A 24,200-nucleotide genomic window follows, 5' to 3' on the forward strand; every position below is an offset into this window, starting at 1 on the left:
ATTACATTTGTTTCTTAGCTAGTTCACTTGTTATCTGATTTCCCAACTCTTGATTTGAGTAGCATTAAGCTTTGCCAGTAGATTTGTTATCAGCACAAGAAGACTCTTTCAGTGTTGGAATTTCGTCCATATAAAATAGAGTAATGTATCTGAATGAAATCCTGCATAACAATATGGTCAAGTTGCATTCTGTCATTACTCCACCATCAGAAGATATGTCTGGCGTATGCTCAGTGTGGTCTTCTGTGTGTTTTCCAGGGCATGACCCCTCTGATGTATGCGTGTGTCCGCGGTGACGAAGCCATGGTTCAGATGCTGCTAGATGCAGGAGCTGACATCAACAGTGAGGTTTGTGACTACATCTCTGCTGTGTTCTTATATACACATTATGTACACTCATCCTGCTCGTCATGTAGTTTCATTTGTAGTGTTTGTGTTTTCTGTGTTGTGGCACAACAGGAGAAAACTCAGACTGCTTTGCATGCCCATCAGGGATTCATCAGGGTAGAGTTCTGCTTTTTGTTGAAAGTCACTGTCACTAGGTGTTGTTTTGCCAAACACGGTCCTAGAATCTAGTACAGACAGATTTCTCAGTAATACACACTCTCAGTATTTGTTTCTATTTCCAGCAACGTCTCAGGGATGTTTTTTAGTCACCTGTAGCAGAGACATAATATTGTTTGCAACTGTGTCATAAAAATGTGAAGAGTTTATTGACGTTTGCTATGAATCGGGTGCTCTTTTCCCACTCGCAAAGCCTTACACCTTTAGAAACATCTCACAAGACCGACTTGTTTGTATGGAAAATAAGGCAACATATTGATGTTATGAAGTTAACCTTTAAAGCAAGATTATCTGACCATCTGTACAAAGGTGGTCATGATCATGAATCAATATCACAGTTTTGCTTAATGCTAGGGTTGGCAATTTCAGAGAGACTAGCAATAGCAAACTAGCTTTGAAAGCATAGGATCCCACCCTCCCTGAGCATCTCTGAAGCCACGCCTCCTTCAAAACATATGAACACACACAGACAGAGCAAAGTCTGCAAAGCGTCACGAAAGATGACGTTAAATTAACTCATGTCTCAAAGCACATAACATTACAATAATAATGAACGTTTACAACTTACAGAGCTCTGACTTGTACCTCTTGACTGCTGCAGATTCATTTCGCCGTTGATTTGAACCGAATGCGATGATTGGACATTTTTTGGTCCTTAGACTTCCATGGAAGACCACTTTTATTATTGGTTGCTATCCGGATGTGAAGAGAGATTCAAACAGTATAAAAGCGTTACAGTAGCCGCGTTTCCATTACCCTTCAAATTGCGCAAATTGAAATTGCGGATTGAAAATACACCCAATGGAAACATTGGCAAAAACTCCCATATATCACAAAAAAAGTTTTTACGCTCGTATGAGGTGTTTTTTCAGGCAATTCGAAAAATGAATATTTATCAAAACTGCAATGGAAACAGTTTTTGCACATTTACAGGTCACCTGACGTAGATTGCGCTGTATGTTTGGACAGAAGACGAGACAGAGTTCTTCATTAAACTCATAAAAGACAAAAGTATTATGGAAATACTGGATTTTAAACAACAAACAAATGCCACAACTTATCGAGACCTTGAAGCAGAAATGAGGCAGAAACACCTCATAAGTGCCGCTCCCAGTATAAGGGGCTTTCCTTGCCATTAATGCTTGGATAACACGCCTACGAGTCCTTCTATTAAAAATAATGGCTTGTTACTGGGATATACATAAACCTACCAACATCCGTTGCCATGATTTTGGATTGACTTATTGCGAGAGGAAAAAATTACGTTTTAGTCGCAAAACATCGGTTAATGGAAACACCGTCATTTCGCAATAGTTTTTTATCGACATTTAGAAAGTATCGCAAAAGTTTTGCGCAAATCTGTAATGGAAACGTGGCTTGTAACAGTATTTATGAAAAACATTGCCTACCCCTAACTTTAATTGATTAATGATCTAAAATAGTGTAGTATCGTAAATATTTCTTCTACCTTGAACTTCTTCTTTTTTTCATTTTTTTTTTCAAAATGCTAATGCAAATGCTATGCTAATCCTAGTTTTAATTAACACAATCCCAGTTTTTCAAAGTGGTTTCTGACATTTGGAGCTCACTATATAGACACTGACTTTCAAATGCTCACCAATAATGATAACTATAATAACAATAAATATATTAGCGTCCACACCAACGAATGATAACATTCTGTTTATTATAAGCACACACTACAGTTTTGCCCGTTCATCAGCTGGAAAAACGTTCTGAAAGTAATTGCCGTGATATCATTCTTCTTGTGTCATCATTATCATTATAGTTATGGTTGGGACTCTGCTGTTCTTTAAAATTTAGATTTAAAAAAAAAAACTACACATTTATCATCCTTGGTAAGAATGGGCCTTTATAATTTAAAATTTTTTTTTATCTTTTTTTGATAGTTTAATTTATTCCTGTGATAGGAAGGCAGAATTTTCAACAGTCATTATTGATAATAATATTAATACTGACAATAATATTATTATTATTAACAATGTCTTGTGTCATATGATCCTTCAGAAATCATTCTAATATGCTGGCTTGGTGCTCAAGAAGCATTTCTTATTATTGTCAGTTTCAAAACAGTTGCTGCTTAATATTTCAATGGAAACCGTGATAATTTTTTCCAGGATTCTTTGATGAATAGAAAGTTATAAAGTATAGAAATATTTTGTAACATTATAACTGTAACCGTCTGTACTGTCACTTTTGATCAATATAATGTATCCATGCTGAATAAAAGTATTCATTTCTTTAAAAAAAAAAATCTTGCAGACCCCAAACTTTTGAATGATATATATATATATATATATATATATATATATATATATATATATATATATGTGTGTATATGCTGTGCAGGCAGCTCCTATAAAGTGGCAAAAAGGTCAAAGCTCCTCTCCTATCTCCATATTTTCAGCTGAGCGCAGCATCTCTGCGCTTTTCCCAGGACAGGTTTTTAAAGGTATCCATCTCTCTCAATTGTGCCCTGCTCTGTCCCCTGTACCCCCCGTAGGTGCCAAACACAGTGCAAAAGTACCCCTCAGTCTTCCCAGAGACCCGGCAGGCTACGCCTCTCACCTTCGCCATACTTCACCAGCACATCCCCGTGGTGCAGGTAGTGACCTCTCTCTCCCACCCGACCTTTCGGCAGATTTTTGAGCCAAACAACTGAGTCAGAATAAAATTCCTGTAGCGTATGCATCAGTTTTCTCCTGAAAACCTTGTCTGCATGAATTGAAGTGCTTGGTGCTCTCTGATTTTATCATTAAGCCATTCAACCATTATGATTCATTATGTGTTTGCTTATTTCATTGTCATTGTCTCTTGGCTGAGCTAATGCCTCTTATTAAAGGGATATTTCACCCAAAAATGAAAAATGATTACTCACTCTTATGCCGTTCAAAACCCATAAGACTTCCATTCATCTTCAAAACACAAAATCTATTTACCTATAAGACTGATGATTCAAAACATTCATAAAGAGATTGTAAAAGAAATCCATATGAATTGAGCAATTCAAGTCTTCAGAAGAGAAATGATCACTTTATATGATGAACAGATTTAATTTAGGCTTTTATACACATGTTTAAAGTGCTCTGTGTAAGTTAACAGATCAATATTTATATGTGTATGAAAACCTAAATTAAACCAGTTTATTTTATAAAGTGATCGTGTCTCTACAGAGGACTAGGATTAATATGGATTAATGTTCAATTCATATGGATTTCTTTAATGATCTCTTTCTGAACACTTTGTACCGTCATAAATTTGGGTGAATAGACTTTCAATAGAGGGATAGAAATTCTGTCATTAAAATATCTTCATTTGTGTTCTGACGATGAACGGAAGTCTGATTGGTTTGGAACGAAATGAGTAATTGATGACAGAATTTCCTTTTTTGAGTGAACTAACCCTTTAATCTCAGCGGAAAGTTTAAAAACTAGTTAAAACCTCTCTCTTTCCTTTTATCTCAGCTCCTGCTGGACGCTGGCGCTAATGTGGAGGGCTCTCTGCAGGACGGGATGGAGAACTACACTGAGACGCCTTTGCAGTTAGCTTCCGCTGCAGGTAAGAAAGCTCACACTGCAGACTGCGGACAACAGCGCCACTTCCTTCTCCAATTACTGAATTAGGCCACAAGAGAAGACTCAGCAGTTTGTTTGCTGTAGGAAACTTTGAGCTGGTCAGTCTGCTTTTGGAGAGAGGAGCAGACCCCATGGTTGGGACCATGTACCGCAACGGCATCTCCACCGCACCACAAGGGGACATGAACTCCTACAGCCTGGCTGCTGCGCATGGACACAGGTACCATGCACACACGCACCAGTCAAATACACACACACACACACACACATACACACACAGTCTCGTAATTTATTAATAAAAACCTGCAAAATCGTATCATCCTCGTGCTGCAGGAACGTGTTCTGCAAGCTTCTGTCGCAGTCGGAAAAGGGGAAGGCGGATGTTCTGTCTCTGCAGGAGATCTTGGCTGAGGGATCAGAGATGGAAGAGAGGAATTCCCTCAAGATGGAAGCATCCCGCACAGGGAAAGCCAAACTCAAAGCTCTAAGAGAGGCGATGTATCACAGCTCTGAACATGGTTATGTCGACATCACATTGGACATCAGAAGTCTAGGTCAGTGCTTTTATAGTATCTACAGTAATAAAATAATGGTATTACAATGTATTTGCAGAACTTAAGTTAGAATTTACACAGTGCTAATGCTTACAGTGCATGTAGCTTAAGGTTATGAATAGCTTGTTAAGGTTAGCTATTGCTTTTATAAAAAATTGGCAATAAAACTGCCACAATTTGCATGGACCTGCATTGAAGGAGTTATATCTGGACACCAGAAAATCTGGGCTCTTTTGGCTTGTGCCAAAAGAATTTGCATAGGCAAGCACTACAGATATTTTCTTCTTTAAATGTAAAAATGTACATTCACTCCCATTCAAAACATGTTTTTTTTTAAAGCAAGGGTGCATTAAATTGTTCAAAAGTGACAATACAGACATTTGATATCTTACAAATGATTTATATTTCAAATACATACTATTCTTTGATCATCAAAGAATCCCCCCCAAAAATATTGTGGTTTCCTAAAAAATATTAAGCTGCACAACTGTTTTCAACAATGATAATAATAAGATATGCTTCTTCAGCACCAACTCAGCATATTATAATGATTTCTTGAAGCATCATGTGACACTGAATACTATTGTTGGAAATGTAGCTTTGCCTTCATATGAATAATTTACATTTTAATATATATTAAAATAGAACACAGTTATTTATTTATTTCATATTATTCCCGTATTTTGTATTCTTTCAAAAATATTTCCAACCATAATTTTGAATGGTAATACTTTTGTAAAAAGCTCAAAGTTCAACTCCACATTACTGATCGCATAACATTCATACATGTTAAAAAGTAGAAAGGTGATTGTCATGTATTTTGTGTGTATCAGGCGTGCCTTGGACGCTGCACACCTGGCTGGAGTCCCTGCGGACTTGTTTCCTGCAGCACCGACGGCCACTGATCCAGGGTCTGCTGAAAGAGTTCAGCTCTATTGAAGAGGAGGAGTACACAGAGGAACTCATAACACATGGCCTCCCACTCATGTTCCAGATCCTGCGTGCCAGCAAGGTGAACTAACACACAGGCAAAACTTGCAACAATTTCTACATTTGACCTCATATTTCTTCATCTTGCAACATGGTTATTATAGTTTTAAAATGTTACTAGGTTTATTTATTTATTTTCTTTGTATTTTGGTTTTTAATTTCAGTTTACAGTATACACATAGTGGTACAGTATACACGTATTGCATTGAACATTTATAGTTTTATTTTAATTTTAACTGATTAAATTCATTTTAACTTCCAGTTTTCATCTTCATAATTTTGTTCTGTGTTGTTATGGTTAACTGAAACTACTGAAAATCATTAATTGAAAAAAAGCTACAATTTAAAAAATATATATAAATATTAGATAAAATAAACTAAACAATAACTTGAAAAATAAAAATTAAATATGTTGCCTTGTCAACTAACTGAAATAAAAAAAGTTGAAGGACTAAAATTACTACAACTAATTTAAAATAAAAATATATTAAAAAACGAATAAAAATGACAAAATCACATAACAAAATTACTAAACCTTCAAGTAAAATTAAAAATAAAATCCATTTAAAATTATTAATACATACTATGATAGTATATTAATAATTCCAAAATAACACATTTTGTTAACAATAATGCCTTATTTGGCAGACACATTCATTCAGAGCGGGTTGCGCTTACACTTTATTAGTGTGAAATCCTTTGGATACTTGAGAATCAAACCTCTGATCTTGGTGTTGCTAGTAGCTTGCCTGAGATATATGATTACTTCTCTCAGAATCTTTAGAGTCCAGCACCCTAGGGAACAGATTGGTTGTTCAGAACAGGAAGTGAAGGCAGAAGCTCACATAATTTGAATTGGGCGTTCTGTTGACGTCCTCCCACAGTGTTATGTAATAGTGAGCTTTGCTTTGAAACCTAGGGTGCTAAAAAGTATCCTTAGACACTGACCATTATATCTACTTCACACATCTATATCTACTCCCTCTACAGCATATTAGACAGTACAGGAAGTAAAGATAAATGTGGACTTCCTTCCATTGGGGCAACAGTAGGTGAGAGTGTGTTTGTCAAGGTTGATCTATGGTTGAGTCAAGGAACCTTCCTCTGAACCCTGCAGGGATGACTGACAGATTCCACTCCCTGCTCAACCTTCTCAAATAATGTGTGTCTGCTTGTTAGTACAAAGAGTGAGAGACCAAGAGAGGAAACGGTGGAGAGAGAGAGGAAATAGTGGTGCTGTGCTGACAGCAGGTGATTTGTAGAGACAGAAGCAGGCCGGGTGAGATAAATGTCAAGTTGATGAGGAACCTTTAACAATCTCTCAGAGAAGCTGATCGCTCAAACTGCAGAGGGAGCGATCTGACAGGGATTTAAGCATCTTCCTGCACGCAACGCACTCCTCTCACCTCTATAACAAAGTACTGATCCCAAAAAACACCATGCATTTATACTTTCTCAATAACAGATGCTGTGATTTTGCTATGCAAGCTCACACATATACATAATAACCCTTATATTTGCACTGCTAACACCCTCAAGCAAGTCAAAATGTGTTGTTTTCTGATGGGACTTGATAAGAGGGGTCTTACCCTTTACTCTTTCCCATGGTTTGCAGAATGAAGTTATTAGTCAGCAGCTGGCTGTTTTATTTACTCAGTGCTACGGGCCGTATCCAATCCCCAAACTCACCGAGATCAAGAGGAAACAGACGTCAAGACTGGGTATGTAGCAACAGATATCAGGTTGTGCCGTGCTCTCTGTAAAATACAATCAACTGCAAGCTTTTTATGACCAGAACGAATGTATCTTTTTGAATTGAACTGAGCACTCTCTTTGTTAATAAAATGTCAAGTGAAAATGTTATATGTGGGTGGTTCTGCCATTAAAAAATGTTTTTAAATGCAAGTTGAAGGGGTTGTTCACTCAAAAATGAGAATTCTGTCATCATGTCGTTCCAGACCGTGTGACTTTATTTCTTTTGTGGAGAACAAAAGGAGACATTCTAAAGGATGTACCGCAATTAAATACAGTTTTTATTTTAATTAATTTCCATCTTCATTATAATTTTGTTCAGTGTTGCTGATGGTTAAAAAAAATAAACTAATAAAAGTAATTTTCGTTAATATGAATAAAACTAAAACAAAATATAAATATTAGATGAAAAACTTAAAAATGTTAAAAAATAGTTGCCTTGGCAAGCTGATATAAAAGGTTTTAGTTGAATTAAAAACTGAAATGAAAACTTAAATTAAAAGCTAATTAGAAATATATATATATATATATATATATATATATATATATATATATATATATATATATAAAATGGTAAAAGCACATGTACTGCAATTAAAAAAAGGAACGACAAACGGAACAAAATTGAAATTGTTCACTCAGTGAGATGAGCCTCAACAGTCCGATTCACTGACAAATCATTGAGACCACTTTTGTGAACTGTATCAAAGGATTAATTCAAAAGATCTGACCCAAGAGAACAATGCATTCACAGAACAAACTTTATTCTCACATACATTGCAAGGAGATATAGGGCTGATGTAAAGATTTTCAGTAAATAGAGACTTAAATTTCAGTTTCTCACACAAAGCAGTCGCCTGGCCTCAGCAGACTTGCATTTATAATGCACAATTCACTTTTTCTACTTTTGTGGTGCTTTTGCATCTTTAAAAGCTCCATTCCCCTTTCCCTATTCTTTGTAATTGGATGAAAAAAACAACCAGAACTTTCTTAAAAAGCATTCTCGTTTTATTTTCCACAGCAGAAAGAAAGTAATATGGGTTTGGAACATTGTGAGAATTGAGAAGTAAATTATGACAGAATTTTAATTTTTGGATACTCACTTTGAGCTCTGTTGACAGCAACTGTGGCATACTGTTGATTTCCACAGATGACAATTGCGACTAATAAAAATGCATCTGTGATATGTGTGTCAGATCCTCATTTTCTAAACAACAAGGAGATGTCAGATGTGACCTTCCTGGTGGAGGGCAAGCCATTCTACGCTCACAAAGTTTTGCTCTTCACCGCCTCCAACAGGTCAGGCGATGTACTGCATCCAACTAAAAGGAATCTGTATAATTGCATGCAGTGACAGTGACGTTTAACTTGTGTTTTGTTGTTTCAATTACAGTACCTTATTAATAACACAGATATGAGGCATAATAACAGCTTATTTTCCTTCATAGTTACTCTGTATAGAGTATGTTATGTTTATCATTGTTTTAACTTCTCCTTCCTATACCCAAGGTTTAAATTACTTCTAGCAAACAGACCAGCTGCTGAGAACACCTGTATCGAAATCAGCCATGTCAAATACAATGTATTTCAGGTAAAGTCTGGCTGCTGCACTAATGCTCTGAAAAGATGCAAGCATGTCTTGTTATTTTTTTTGTAACTTTTATTGAGAGTGAAAGCTCATTTTTATATTGTGGTCTGTTGCTTCTGACTGATGCATTCCCTTACACTGATGCTTTCCCTTATAGCTGGTGATGCAGTATCTGTACTTTGGTGGAACGGATTCACTTCACATCAGAAACACTGAGGTTATGGATGTAAGTATTATTAATTCTATTTCAGTCCTTATATTATTTCGAATGTTTATATTTAAAGGTAGGGTAGGCAATTTTCAGAGAGGCTAGCAATAGCGAGCTAGCTTTGAAAGCAAAACACATTAACACGTACAACAGGGAGCAAACAAAAGTGTCACAAGGAAGACGGCGCTAAACTACCTCATGTCTCAAAGTGCATAACATTACAATAATAATGAACATAAACAACTCACAGAGAACTGACCTGTACCACCTGACTGCTGCAGATTTATTTTGGCATTGATAATTTTGCCATTAAAATAAATTTTGAGTCACAAACCGCTCTGAGTATAACGTCACGGGTTTCCATCTTTTCCAAATTACAGTAGTTATGGCGTGAACGCAGCATAAAGTTGTTGTTTTGGTTGCTGGGTAACTGACATCTAACTCTGCATAGCATGAAACACGCTAATAACGTGTGATGTCTGCGCGAGCAGGGTGCCGGAGGTATGAAAATACATATGTTGGCAGGCAGGTATGACATTCAGACCGAATGCAATGATTGGTCGGACATTTTATGGTCCTACACCTTCCACAGACGATATATACATATAAATACATTTAGACCACTTAACTTAGTGATTGCTAACAGGACGTGAAGAGTCTTTCAACCAGCATAACAAAAAATGTTTCTGATTTTACTGTGTATAATATATGTACAGTGTTTAATATATTTTAAAATGTAATTTTATTCCTGTGATGGCAAAGTAAAAATTTCAGCAGCTATTACTGCAATTACTCGAGAATCATTATTATCAATGTTGAAACAGTTGTGCTGCTTAATATTTTTTAGTGGAAACCATGCATCTTTTTTTCCTGGATTCTTTCTTAATTCATTTATTTTAAATAAAAATGGTTTGTAGCTTTATAAATGTCTTGACTCTCACATTTAATGCATTCTCGCTGTCAATAAAACACAAAAAAACACTAATTTTATACTTATTTATTGAAAGTTATGGTTATATTAGGCTAATATAAAATTAGCCTTATATTGAGGTTTATATTTTGAGATTCTCAACTTCTCTCCTTTCCCCCTCTCTTCCAGCTCCTCTCTGCATCTAAGTTCTTCCAGCTGGAGGCATTACAGAGACACTGTGAGATCATCTGCGCCAAGAACATCAACACCGAAACTTGTGTGGAGATCTACAACCATGCTAAAGTAATGGCAGTCTGTTTATTTTTCCATCTGGCATGTATATGGAATATTCTTTACGTTCTCAGTATTTTCTTTCCTCTGCTTCTCTGTTAGTTCTTGGAGGCACCTGAGCTGTCGGCCTACATCGAGGGCTATTTTCTGAAGAACATGGCAGGTCTCATAGAGCTTGAGCCATTTAAACAGTTGCTCTATAACACTCCGGTGGATAACTGCTGCCCTGACGTGTTGCACGACCTGGAGAAGACGCTAGCCACGCGCATTCGCTCCATTCATCTGTCATCCTCAAAGGGATCCATCGTCTAAAACCTCCAGACCTCATCAAAGCATGCTGTGATCCTAACACGTGCACTTCCTCCAGGACTCTAGCAGTGCGATCTAAATGTGTTCATTCATGGGCAGTAGCAATGCACTTGTAGTTCTCCATCTAAGACTGTGGTGATCTCTTCTTAACAGACTTGATCTGTGTTTTAGGTTACAGCCATAAAGGAAACAATGCCATTTTGCAAGTCGTCTCAAGATGGAATAACACTTGTGACAGATAATGGCTTTTGTTAGATGCAGTACCTCTACTAACCTTGGAATATTGAAGCGGTATGATGAAATACAGCAGCAAGTGTGATGACCCAAAAAAGTGGCATTGTTATTATCGCTACAGCAAGCAGGTTCCACTTTCTGGTATACGACATCATGGCTTAGGGGTGCAAAGAGTTAGTCCTCTGGGATAGAAAACAACTCAATCATTGTCAGCACTGATTATAGATGTTACTAAATATGCTTCCTAGATTTGTATTTTCGAGCATTGAAATTATGCCTCTCAGTTGTACAGATATTGCTCTTATTATCAGCAACCATGTGTGTAAAATGTGGGCGGAGAATGTGGCTGCCAATGTAAATATTCGATCGAAATCTGTCACATGGAGTTGTTGATCTCCAGCTGTAAGTAGATGTATATAAAACGTCATCATCGTAAGACTTCCATCGAGAACTCACAATAATGTACAATAGAAGTGTTCTTGAAGTCTTGTTAACTGTTGCAAATGTAGATGAGCATGTAAGTATTTTCATGCTTGGGTTGTTGGTATCGTCATGTCTTACATTGACTTTACACTCTTACGTGTCACGTGTGTGTGTGTGCGGGGGTCTGTTTTGTCTGGGAAAATGAATTATCAGCATGGAGTTGCAGAATTGTAGCTGTGAATCCCCTGACAGAAACGACTGATTCAGAATGTGCCTGCAATACGTTCTGATGTGCTGTCTCTCTTATAACATTAGTCACTCTGTGACTAAATCAGTGTTCTTTATAAAGATTATTACAAAATACTCATGCTTCTTGTCTTATTTTATAGAAACAGAATATTTATTCGGGATTTTTTTTTATATAGGCTGGAGGTTTATCTTTCTTTTTTTTCTTTTTTTGTGTGTTGCAGAACCCTGATTTTACTGTATATTAGACATCAAGTGGTAACCCAAAACCAGAACTGTCTATTGCACAAAATAGGTTTCTAAATTAATATTGAATTTCAGTGGTTTGATGCTCTCTTCAACCAATAATAAATACCTTTTAAAATGTAAAACACCTATTTATTTTATTTTTTAATTAATAAATATATGTTAATTTATATAAAAAAGAAGATATAAAATGTCAAAAGGGTAAGGAATTTTCTTATTTTGCCTCGCCCCTTTTCAGCGCTGCTCTCGTCTCGTTGTGTTCTGTCTTCCGGTTTCTACTTGAAGCATGAATCTGATGGATTTATGCATAGACATCATATAGATAGACGCCCTATCGACCGCTACTGCCTATTGGCGCGGACGAGCCGTGGGGCCGCCATCTTAAACCGGTCATCCGCTCCGCTCAGTGTAATCTGTTTGGCAGGTGCAATGAGCTGCCAGCGCATTTAATTTATCATATCTCACTGAATACCGAACTGATTTTCACGCTGGGTTTTTTGCTGCAAATGTCATACACGTAGCTACGATACAGGACACATTGAATATTTTACTCATGAAATACAAACAATAGTACGGTAATGTTAAATGTTAAATCTTACATGTGAAAAGTAATCCCCGATTGATGGTCCGCCGCAGGTGGTACTAAAACCAGTACTGATTACCAGGGCCCCAAGGGGAGAGAGGGCCCTTGAAAAGTCTGGAATATATTTTATTTGGAACATAGGGGCCCATCAGGACTGCCTATACATAGGGTCCGGGATCTTGTGCTACGCCCCTGGTCCGCCGATTTGAGCAGGAATATGCTGCACAGTGCTCTGGGATCTACTGCTGCTATTCAACGCAAATAGGAGTATGACCGGTTTAAGATGGCGGCCGCATTTCTTGCGCCACAGCGGCCAATAGGGCATCTAGTCTCTATATGATATCTATGGATTTATGAATGAACAGCTCATTTTAAAATCTTCCCGTTCTACTGACAGTTGTTATGAACTCTGGTTCCAACATTACAATGCTCATGTTAACTCTACAATAAATAAACCCATTTTACCAGCTAATTACTCATTGACAACGATGCCATAGAAATACAAAGAGCTAACATTTACTACAAAAACGGAAATTCAAAAATTTCTAAAAATGGCTGCGTGCTTATTTCTCTGGCTCACAAAGTTAAAAAAGGTACGTTAATAATAAACTCTCAGAATTTTGAGATAAAAGTCGCAATTATCTTTTACATTTCCGTGGCGGAAACAAGCCTTCCATAATAATTGGCTATTTATTTTGTTATTATAATATATTAAATTAATAAAGAAATTGCAACTTAATATATTATAACAAAATGGCAAAGAGATAAGGAATTTTCTCCTATAGGCTACTTTTTTAAATTTAATAAGGCTATTTATTTTGTATTTCACATATGTGGTTGGTTTCATTACTTGCATTTAGTATTTCTTTTCCTCCCTTAGTCTATGTCCAGTATCAAAACAGACCTGTGCTGTGATCCATACGCTCCTCCTCACCAGCTGAGAACCACTGAGCCCAATAATGCTGCTTGCTGAATTTTAATGCTGCGAGCTGATTTCTCTTGATTTCTGAGAAATGTGTTTTTGTAACTTTGGAGCGCAACTCAGCCCTCAAGTTGTTTGCACTATGTTAAAGAAGACTTAATCTCAGCAAACCAGACAATGTTTACAGGCACAACAGATGCGATTTAGGGAGAGGGGTAGCAGGGAAGGAGAGAAACAAGAAGGAATGCTATGAAAAAGACAGGGATATATGAGTCAAAAAGTGAAAAGAAAGTGGGATTTAAGGAAAAGGAACAAGAGAAGCATTGTCCTTTTATGTGGGAAGTGGTTACCAAATTGTAAGGGGTCTGAGCTAAAGAGACACAGTTTGCAGGCTAATATCGAAAGGAGTAGGCTAACCTGTGAGTTAGAGATGCCCTCCATTATGCCTTTTAGTTTGTTTTACGTTGACCCCAGATTGCTAATGATTTACAAGAGCATAGTTTTATGATAATGTTTTTCATATTTTAAAGGTTAAAAAGGTAGGGTTGGCAATGTTTTTCATGAACACTTTTTGTTATTCTGGTTTAAACTCTCTTCACATCATGATAGCAATCAATAATAGAAGGTCAAATATATATTTTTTACTACCTATATTTTCTGTGGAAATCTCAGAACTAAAAAAAAATGTCCGTCCAATCATTGCATTCAGTCCAATGTCCTGCCTGCCTGTCAACGTATGTATTTCCACCCTGCTCGCTCAGACATCACACGTCATCAGCGTGTAGTTGTAGACAGACAGTCACCGGGCGGCGTAAACAAACAGAAGCCCAGTGTTGCTTTCGAGAGCGCTCTGAAGGGAGGGTGGGATCTAATGCTCCATTCACTCCTTGTCTTAATTACCATAGTCTCAAAATGACAACACGTGATATTATATTTGGAGCTGTTCATGACCTCAGACTGGGAATTATGCGTTTCTATGGCACCTCTAGCAACACCTAATTTAATCAGAAGCGGTCAGGCGGTACAGGTAGGAGCTCTCAGACAATTCCCATCTTACAAGCTGTAATTGCAAGTGCTACGAGGACATGAACGCTTTTTTCAAGTTGAAATCCCGTAATTGTGGTATGACACGGCACGAATGCACCTTAATGCTTTCAACGCTAGCTTGCTATTGCTAGCCTCTCTTAAATTGCCTACCCTACCTTTAAATGACCACTGGGCATTTATGTTGTGTGAGCTTTCCCATCAGGCAACTACAGAGGCAATTTACTTATGATTTACGTGAAAATAAAAAGAAACATTTAAGTTTCTCTTTGCTACAGCCCACAAACTTTACACTCCTCTCTTGCCTCATAAACCCATAAAATTAGTATTTAAAGCTAAGTTACAGTGAATCAATAATGCTTCTGCAGGGATTTCAGTGGTTTGCCATGCCTCTGGTGTGTGTGTACTTGTCTAAATGAGCGTGTGATCTTTTTGTTGAGCATATTCAGAGGGCAGTGAAGTGTGGTGGCCAGCCATTGGAAGGGGGCTGTTTAAATGGTCTCCATGGATACTGCCTTTCAAGGACACTTTTGAACAGTCGCATTGCAACAAATACAGCCGTGAGAATTTTTACAAATACAGTATGTTCACTCTTCTCTTATTTATCTCTTTATTAACCAAAGAATGGTATAGAGTTGTATTTATGATTCTCAAAAGAAATGGATTCGATTCAATACCTTCAAAGGTATGTGTGACAAAATACTGTTTATGAGCCCACTGGTTATAGAAGCTCTATGGGACGTCCCAATTCTCTGGTCTGTTTTGTCCACTCCAGTAAAACAAAGGCACAAGTGGGAGGGGCCAAGAGAGAAGTGCAGGACTGCACAGCTTTGAACTTGTTATGCACAAGAACTGTACGTGCATATCTTGTTTTCTGCCATATACTACAGGTCAGTTTGGGATAATTAATTGTTTAATGTTTTTGAAATAGGTCTCTTGTACTCTTAAGGCTCCATTAATTTTGTTCAGTAAATACAGTAAAAATAGTAATATTGTAAAATATGATTACAATTTAAAATAACTGTTTTTTATTTTATTTTAATTTTTTTAAATCATTTATTTATTTGATGGCAAAGCTGAATTTTCAGCAGCCATTACAACCATTCTTCGTGATCCTTCAGAAATTATTCTAATATGCTGATTTGTTGCTTTAGAAACATTTATTATTATTAATGTTAAAAACAGTTACGCTGGTTCATATTTTTGTGGAAACTCTGATACACTACCATTCATAGGTTTGGGTTATGTACGATAAAAAAAGGAAAATAAATAACACTTCAGCAAGGGTACATTAAATTGATCAAAAGTGACAGTAGAGACATTGTAATGTTACCAAAAAAAATCTGTTTTAATTTTCTATTCATCAAAGCATCCTGAAAATAGTGTATCACGGTTTCCACAAAAATACACAACTGTTTTGACTGGTAGTACATGTACTCCCATGCATGAGAAAAAAAAACAAGAAACATTGTGGATGCCTGTTTGTGTGTGCACATGGGAAAAGTCGTTCTAGGTTGTGTGCATTCTTTCTCTGTGTGTATGGCAGCGAGGGGGTGTTGATTTATGTGTGAGTTCTCTCATTGAGTTGAACAGAGCAGTAAGAGGCTCTGGCCTCAGCAGCCCCTGATCTGAGCCCCATCTCTCCGCTCCATTTGCATTCACTGGCTAAAACTGGCTGGCAGGGCAACACTCGCAACTTTCTGTTCCAGCCTTTGAAGCGTTCCAAAAATTTTTATTGACTTGGAGTGGAGGGGACAGAGCGAGAGCGAGAGAGAGAGAGAGAGAGAGAATGAGAGAGAGAGAGAGAGAGAGAGAGAGAGAGAGAGAGAGAGAGAGAGAGAGAGAGAGAGAGAGAGAGAGAGAGAGAGTGGAGAGAAGAGAAGAACAAGAGGAAGAAGACAAAGATAAAGTAGGTACAACTAAAACCTTAGACTTCCACTGGAACAGGGGAACAGGTGGGCTAAGCCGAAATAAACGAAGCTGGAGGCAGGTGAGTAGGAAGCTGAGATTAAGATAAAGAGGGTTGGAGAGATAAGATGAATGAATGGAGGGAAGAAAGTGAGGCTCAGAATGAAGTTGTGCAGCATAGGTTGAGGGAGGAGGGGTTGGTGTGTTTTCAAAGTTTTTTATGAATCATTGCCTTGCATTATCCCTGCACTGTATCCTCTTTATTGCTCTGCGTTCCTGTGGCTGTTTACGTAATACCGTGAAAGTGCTTTATATTCATTGTGCGTGTGGGTTTTCAAGAGGGGGCTGTTTGATTGCATTTTATTTCTTTATTGTTGACCAAAAATATTATCCAACCCCCCTCCCCACCAGAGTAAAACACTCAGAGCTGATATTATAGGTTGCATATTATGATTTTATCACTGCAAAAATTGAAATAGTGTATTTAGTACGGTTTTGTTTTCTTGGAGCTCCTTCAAGGCCCTGCTGTCTCTAAATTGTACAAATATATATATATAAATTTCAAAAGCGGGTCACGGAGAGTAAAACTCAGCAGGCTGCGGTTATGTCACTGTAAAGCCAGAGTTTTATGGTCCACCATATGTTTACTTAATAGTGTCTTATTAAGGGAAATTTTATGAAAATGTATTTAATGAAACAAGATGCTAAAAGTTAATCTGTTCAGGCTGTTTTCCATGTATTTCAGTAGTTTGATTTGTTACATTGTACATTGTGTTTATTGTTAAACAAATCCAATAAACAAAGCTCAGACCTAACAGGTGGAACTGTCACTGAACACACACAGGAGGCAGAAAATCCAAGAGCAGTAGTTTTTAATTAAAGGGCAATCCAAACTCGTAGTCATCCAGGCAGGTGTCAAAATCCAATAAGGCAATCCAAAACACAAGACAAAAACAAGAAACGGGCAGATACAGACTAGAAAGTGAGGTGACATAAACCAAGGACTCCGTAACAAACACTAACACAGACAGGGAATATATACACACAGAACTAACAAGGTGATGGGAAACAGCTGAGTGCAATAATCAGATAAGTGACAGAACAGAATGCTGGGAATTGTAGTCTAATGTGAATGACACCGTGAGAACGAGGACCTCTAGTGATAACCCAGGGAAACACAACCAGACACTGTGACAGAAACAATGAGTTGGAAAATGTATGAAAAATGTAATGTCTGTTTTTTCCCGTTTTTTTACAGAAATTATGTATGGCAAATTAAGTAACAACCCACATTGATATCCATTATTATTAAATATACAATATCAGCCAATTTTTACCAGTTTTATACATTTTATCAGTTCATCAGAGTTAGCTAGCTACAGGAATGGAACCCAATATTCATGTTTAACACTATGTTTAATGCTTCAAACTTGTAGATTTGTGATTAGTTGACTTTCAAATCCGCTTAGAAAAGTAAAAAGTTTCATGTACTGAATGCAACTTAAAGGCAACAGGGATGAGGTAAGTTTAAGTGTCATTAAAAGGATCACATGGCAATCTGTTTGTAAGCCATATGCTTTACCTGCTTCTGTAAAAAAAAAAATTCTTGCCTAGTCAACATGTGATTTATATGCAGATTCTCATAGGGGTCATGGATATCAGGACGCAACGAGACGAGGCATCAGCCCAGGAAGTGTTCAGCTATGCCCAGATGTCCACCCTGGAGCGAAACAGTGGGGTAGGGACGCTAAGTCGGCATCTGGAGCGGGAGAGGTTGGAGAGAGACAGCTACACGGTGGATGTCAGGGCCAGTGACCTGCAGCTGGATCGGCCTGGGCCATTACATCCCTGCTTTAGCTACAGAATCTGGCTGTACAGCGTTGTCATAGGGGTATAAGAGCTTTAGCTCAGCAGATTTTTCACTCCTGTGGCTAAGAGACTTAACACACTGTTTTTCTTAAATTCATTTGTTTCTAACCCCCAGAGCAGCTTGCTGATAGCGGCAGCTTTTTCTCTCTATATGGGTAATGTGTTTCCAGCTGCAATGGACTACCTGCGTTGTACTGCTGGATCTGTGAGTGTCTCTTCGTCATACTCATGGATGAGGCCACTGGTCAGTTTGACATTTATAAATGTTTTGTTTCTGGCTTGTAGAGTATTCCAGCTGCAGTGGTGAGCTTCGCTATTGCCAAGAACAGACAAGTTGCAGTAAGTGGATATATCACAATATATATTATAAAGTATCAATATAACTTTATAATATTTATTACATTAATTATATAAATCAATATAATATTTACACTGCCCATTAATCAAGTTTTCAATTCATATGGCTATAAATCATGGTGTATTCTTCTGTATAATCACCCTGATTGAGTTTTTTTTTCTTTTAGCAGATAAATACTAACATTTTATACCTATATTATGTTTACAGGTCTCAGACTTTCAATTGGTCTACGTGTCCTCTTTTGCTGTGACAACCACGTGTCTGGTGTGGTTCGGATGTAAACTCGCCATTAGTCCCTCAGCCATCAATGTGAGAACATCACAACTCTTATACCCCTAAAATGTTTGTCATGTAACATAAAAAATGTGTTTCATGTGGTAATATCCAAATTAAATGGTTTTGTGCAAGCCTAGTATATTTAATAATATGACAATAGCAGAGCAAAAGTAATTTTAAAGGATTTGGAAGAAATACGTTTCTTAAGTTTAGTTATTAAATAAACTGCATGTTAACACTGCTCTACAGACACCAAACTATGATGTTCATGTAAAAATATATACAATTAAAACGGTTACTGCTATCTGTCATCCTAAAGATTAACTTTAACCTGCTCCTGCTTATTGTGCTGGAAGTGCTCACGGCTAGTACTGTTATCCTATCAGCTCGCTCAGCGGAGGACTGTTGCAGACACTGCAAGGTGTGTATAATGTGTTTCTGACCTTTTATGTGTATCGACTGACTGCAGTATATCATCATTTCTGGCCTGTGTTTATGCAAATTGTGTAATCAATCAGAAAATTATCTACAATATTTCATTATGAATTATGTATGCTTAGTGGAAATTGAGATTCAATTTAATTATCTTCATTTTCTTTCTATCTGACTGAGACACACAGTTAAATAAATCTGTATAGGAAAATGTAAAGCTACTGGTAATTTTATGCCAGAACATTGTCCATTGTGTTTATGGACATTTCCTTAAAACCCTAAACTCAATGCAATGCGTAATTCAAAAATACAGGTTTAACACCTGTGAAAAATTCATGCAGTACTTTGGGTCCTATTTTTACAGACTTTTCTTGTGGTAAAATTTGTCTTAATGCAAAATAACAGCAAAATCCTTTTATATTGCCAAATCCCTGCCAGCTATTATCGCCATGTGATATGTCTATGACTTACTGTATTTGTCTCTAGCTTATGTGATTTGCATTTTATATGTGCTCGTGTCTCTCTACTCTTTTTCTTTTCCTCATTGCTATCATCCATCTCTTTCCTCCAGCCAGTGTCTGATGGCCCTGTGGTTGTGACCCCTGCTTCATTCCCCACACGTCTTTTCAAGGCTTATGCCGTGAGTTGCCTACAAATGAGATCATATGTGAGTGTATGTGTCTGTATCTGCTGTATATCAGCATGAAGTACACTGTAGATCTGCTGCTCTTTCTCTGGTGCAGGTAATTGAGGTTATACTGGGCATCGCCGCTGTATTCGGAGGAATTATTGCTCTCAATTTGGGTGCTCTCCTCCCAGAGCCATACCTCTCTGTCACTTTCTTCTGGATTCTGGTAGCTGTGAGTTTAGCATATTATATTAAATATAATTCCATTTCAGATTATAAATGATTTCGTTCGGTTCTTGATGGTCGTTTGTGTGCGATCCCTCTGCAGTGTTTCCCCAGTGCCATTGCCAGCCATGTGGTGGCAGAATATCCCAGCAAGAGTCTGGTGAGTCACCATCAGTGTCTCTCCAGCAATAAAGCAACGCAATCAAACGTCCCTAAAGGACATACTCTATTCTCATTCATTTAGCTGCCTGCATGATTTCTCTTTAGAGAGATTCTCTCTCAGGACTGTCTCTCTCTCTCTCTCTCTCTCTCCTTATTTTTTTTTCTCTTTCTTTCCACTGCTGTAGGTGGAGATGCTGATTGCTATAAGTAGTGTGACATCACCACTGCTTTTCTCTGCTTCTGGATTCTTGTCCAGCAGTGTGATTAATTTTATTGAGATCTTTCTGCATGAAGTGACATTAGTCAAGGTGAGTCATTTCTGCGCATCAAATCAAATTAGTTTCATTATTTCAGATAATGACTTTTTGACCCCTTAAAGGGATAGCTCACTCAAAAATTAGAATTATTTATTCGCCCTGATGCTGTGTTGTGTGGGATCACAAATTTAAGAATCTGTTTAAGATCTGCTGATCCTGCATCCTAGAGAATCTCACCTTTTGTATTTAATGGCTCTTGGAGCCCCTGTCCCATTCTTTGAAAAGTTATTCTGATTGAATTAAGACTGGTGATAGAGTCTGGGGTGGGTTCCTATATCTGGATACTTCATTTGCATGCTTTAAGGTTGTCACCCAGGTGCTGTGTCTCCATTTCTAAGTACTGCCCCCTTAAAAATTTATATAACCTACAATGTATCACTGCCTAAGTTGGACTTGATGACTGCAGCCCAACAGCACATTCTTAATAAAAAAATCCTGCTGAAGATACAACTGAGTCTCCTGGTCTTCGCTTCTGAGTTTCCAACAGTTGTTATTGTTAACTGAAACTATATATTAAAACAAATAATATAATAATTGGTAATTGAATTAAAGCTGAAAAAAAATATTGGATGAAAAACTTGAAAGCTTAAATAAAAATTGGAAAGTTGCCATGGCAGCTAATTGAAATAAATATGTTTACACTGAAGTACTAAAATTACTAAACCTAAAACTTTAATGAAAATTAATTAAAGATAATTATTGAAAAAATGCATAGAAATAACAAAAGCACATTCAAAATTTACTAAAATTAAAACTCAAAATAAAAAAATAAAAGCTAAATCAAAATAATAGTAAATACTATAATAATATATAAATAATACTAAAATAACACTGCCCTCTTGTTCTCCAAACCCAATATGATGTTATTCTTCTACAAAAACTCATACTTTTCCATATACAGAGTGAGCATAAAAAAATCGTGTGCCATAAAAATAAAACAAACACCAAAAAAGCATGTAAACTAGTACATTCAGTCTAAATTCACAATTGTTAAATATCGAAAATATTGCTCTGTGCTAAACATATTGTTCTGTGCTGCAATACTGACATCAGTTTGGATATCAATGACATCATCAAACATCATTGTTTCTGACATGTTTTGTGACCAAACAGTATTTTAATTGAGAGCTGCTCTTTTTTTAATCCATTTCTATAAAACCTTTATTTTTATTTTAGTCATTTTAATTCTACAACTTAAACTTATTTATTTAATGTAGTTGCCAAGGCAACATTTCAAATGTTCATCTTTTTTTTTTTTTTTTATCTTACAGAAAACCATTTTTAATAGTTTACAATAACAACACTGCTGAATCCGTTCAGATAAGAAGCATACAGGTTTTGGCCAGGTGAACTATCCCTTTAAAACTAGGAATTCAGATACATGTTCTCTTTCACACCCATCTTGAAGGTTGTTGGAAGCGTGTAAAATATGTGAATGTATGTTGTGCATGCAGCAGACGTATGAAATACTGCTGCTTGTTCTGATGGGACTGCTGCTGGTGCAGGCGGTGCTGACGTTAGCCACCGTAATAAAGTGTGCTTCCTACAAGAGCCAGCTCCGCATGGGAGGTACTGAATGGGACACGCTACACAAAAAGAACTGTGAGGTAAACACACAAACATACACCATACGATTACTGACAGGTCAATTTAAGAGTACAGGAAATGTACTGTGTGTGTTATATGTGACTACAACTATGCAGATGATGTTAGCAAAAAAAAAAATTAATAGAAAACTGTACTGTACGGTGCCAAATGTAGCATGAAACACAATCACACTGGAATAGCAGAGTTGTTCCGCTCCTTTGATTCCGTGAATACACACATGCTTGATGTTGTGATTAACAAAGGAAGATGTGGTTGTTGTACCATTTCTTTTCCACCATCTCATTCTTTTCTTACAGCAACACATATCAAATGGCACACTAAGGGATTTTGACAAAGAAAAGGCCTGGAAAGCAGTGGTGGTCCAAATGGCCCAGTGACCAAAGATACAGGCAACAGAAGGAAATACACTGAGAAAGAAAGTTAATGAACAAATATGGAAGATGAGAATGTCAGTTGGAAGAGAAGCATCACTTTTCGGGGTATGAAACTTAAGAGTTCTGTCATCTGATCTGTTACATTTATGAGTCGTACACCACCGTTCAAAAGTTTGGGGTTGAGATTTTATAGAAAGACTTTATTTTTAAATTTTTTTTTTAAGAAATTGATACTTTTATTTAGCAAAGATGCATTAAATTATTGATCGAAAGTAAAAGCAAAGACATTCACATTGTTACATAAAAGTAGCCTATATGATGTTTATTTGAACTTTTTAGAAAATTTTGAAAATGTACCACAGTTTCTACAAAAATATTAAGCAACACAAGTGTTTTCAACATTGATAGTGATGATAAATGTTTCTTGAGCACCAAATCAACATAGAATAATTTCTGAAGGGTCATGTGACAAAGTTATTGCTGATCTGATGAAAATTCAGCTTTGCTATCACAGTATAATAAATGTATTTTAAAATATATCCACATGGAAAACAGTTATTTTAAATTGCAATAATATTCCACAATATTACTGTTTTTACTGTATTTTTAATCAAATAAATGCAGCTGGTGAGCTTAAAAGACATCCTTAAAAAAACACAGTTTAATTAACGACCCCAGACTTTTAAAAAGTAGTGTGTCTGTCAAAGATATTATTGAATGACAGTTTAATAAGTAAAAGTCAAAATGTGGGATGGGTTTTGAAAGTCCATTGTAAAGATCCTTAAAATTGTGTCTCACAATCATGAATATAGCCTACCATTCCAGTTTGAAAATAGAATCATATGTGATGGTCGAACGACTGAGCAAGTTTATATGCAAATAAATGGTGAACACACCATGCTTGTACAATCCACAGCACTTGTAATGCATTATTTAGAAATCCCACTGGTGGTTGGATGTTGAAAGAGTAGGGGACCTAATATATGATGCATGTAATAATTCTAACACACTTTAATGGACCACAGTACTGTTCACTACCTTGCTGCGTGCAACCATTTTTACTTTGTTAGATTTTATTTTTGTATAAATATGTGCATCTTGTGATGTTATTGTAGATCAATAAAATTTTAAAGACTTTTCATGTGAAATGTGAATACTAATTATTCCAGATAGTGATGTAACAGCTTGGTATGTTTGTTCAGGTTTTAGTCCAAGTGCAGTTGGAGCCTTGAATAAATACAGCAAAATAGAGAACACTGCACAGGGGTGGACCACTGATCTATATATAATGACAGTGGGTTGGACACATGCGTTAACAGAATAGTTCACGTCAAAATTCTTAATTTACTCACCCTCGTGTTGTTTTATTTATATAAATTTTCTATTTATTTATGTATTTATTTTTTTACATTTATTTAAGATGCTATGATAGACCAAAGGGATTAATAAACACTATAACTATGTCTTGCTATAGTATATCAAAAGTATTTTCAACTTTTTTTTATGTTAAACAAGATTCAACTTAGTTTTTAAGTCTGTTTAATGTAATTTAAGTTGAAAGACTTAAACATTTAAGTTGATTG

At 36.6% G+C, this 24,200-nt stretch overlaps 2 protein-coding genes across 8 annotated transcripts in view; both read left to right on the forward strand.

Moving 5' to 3' along the window:
- btbd11b (BTB (POZ) domain containing 11b) overlaps window positions 1-11,782 on the forward strand; it is a 76,260-nt gene extending 64,478 nt beyond the window's left edge. Inside the window, exons 6-17 of the mRNA XM_077193511.1 lie at window positions 259-348; window positions 3,089-3,190; window positions 4,050-4,143; window positions 4,245-4,380; window positions 4,494-4,714; window positions 5,548-5,726; window positions 7,320-7,425; window positions 8,653-8,755; window positions 8,966-9,047; window positions 9,202-9,270; window positions 10,352-10,465; window positions 10,556-11,782. Coding sequence (XP_077049626.1) covers window positions 259-348; window positions 3,089-3,190; window positions 4,050-4,143; window positions 4,245-4,380; window positions 4,494-4,714; window positions 5,548-5,726; window positions 7,320-7,425; window positions 8,653-8,755; window positions 8,966-9,047; window positions 9,202-9,270; window positions 10,352-10,465; window positions 10,556-10,765 — 1,506 coding nt within the window. The 3' untranslated portion in view covers window positions 10,766-11,782. The remainder of the gene's footprint in view (window positions 1-258; window positions 349-3,088; window positions 3,191-4,049; window positions 4,144-4,244; window positions 4,381-4,493; window positions 4,715-5,547; window positions 5,727-7,319; window positions 7,426-8,652; window positions 8,756-8,965; window positions 9,048-9,201; window positions 9,271-10,351; window positions 10,466-10,555) is intronic.
- A 2,528-nt stretch (window positions 11,783-14,310) lies between these two features.
- On the forward strand, window positions 14,311-23,765 carry mlc1 (modulator of VRAC current 1). 7 transcript variants are annotated; one of them, XM_077193478.1, is made up of 12 exons: window positions 14,311-14,443; window positions 18,005-18,259; window positions 18,353-18,442; window positions 18,523-18,576; window positions 18,803-18,904; window positions 19,191-19,292; window positions 19,875-19,943; window positions 20,047-20,163; window positions 20,260-20,316; window positions 20,504-20,626; window positions 22,090-22,242; window positions 22,540-23,765. In XM_077193478.1, exons 1-12 carry the CDS (start codon window positions 14,363-14,365, stop codon window positions 22,618-22,620), a joined length of 1,284 nt encoding a protein of 427 aa, XP_077049593.1. In that variant the 5' UTR covers window positions 14,311-14,362; the 3' UTR covers window positions 22,621-23,765. The 7 variants fall into 7 exon arrangements, with proteins under 7 accessions (XP_077049593.1, XP_077049596.1, XP_077049597.1 ...); XM_077193481.1 differs by lacking the exon at window positions 14,311-14,443 and adding an exon at window positions 15,254-15,350; XM_077193482.1 differs by lacking the exon at window positions 14,311-14,443 and adding an exon at window positions 16,185-16,450.
- Window positions 23,766-24,200: the final 435 nt, after the last annotated feature.

The sequence above is a fragment of the Siphateles boraxobius genome, unplaced genomic scaffold, assembly GCF_051911475.1.
Source record: "Siphateles boraxobius isolate OS27281-9 unplaced genomic scaffold, OSU_SipBor_1 31, whole genome shotgun sequence".
Taxonomy (NCBI): domain Eukaryota; kingdom Metazoa; phylum Chordata; class Actinopteri; order Cypriniformes; family Leuciscidae; genus Siphateles; species Siphateles boraxobius.

What these genes read in the sequence shown, in the direction of transcription:
- mlc1 (XM_077193482.1), top strand. Translation starts at nt 16,250, where the DNA reads ATGAGAGAGAGAGAGAGAGAGAGAGAGAGAGAGAGAGAGAGAGAGAGA. An exon ending in ATAAACGAAGCTGGAGGCAG is followed by an intron (nt 16,451 to 18,004) that starts GTGAGTAGGAAG and finishes ATTTATATGCAG; the next exon opens with ATTCTCATAGGGGTCATGGA. An exon ending in TACACAAAAAGAACTGTGAG is followed by an intron (nt 22,243 to 22,539) that starts GTAAACACACAA and finishes CTTTTCTTACAG; the next exon opens with CAACACATATCAAATGGCAC.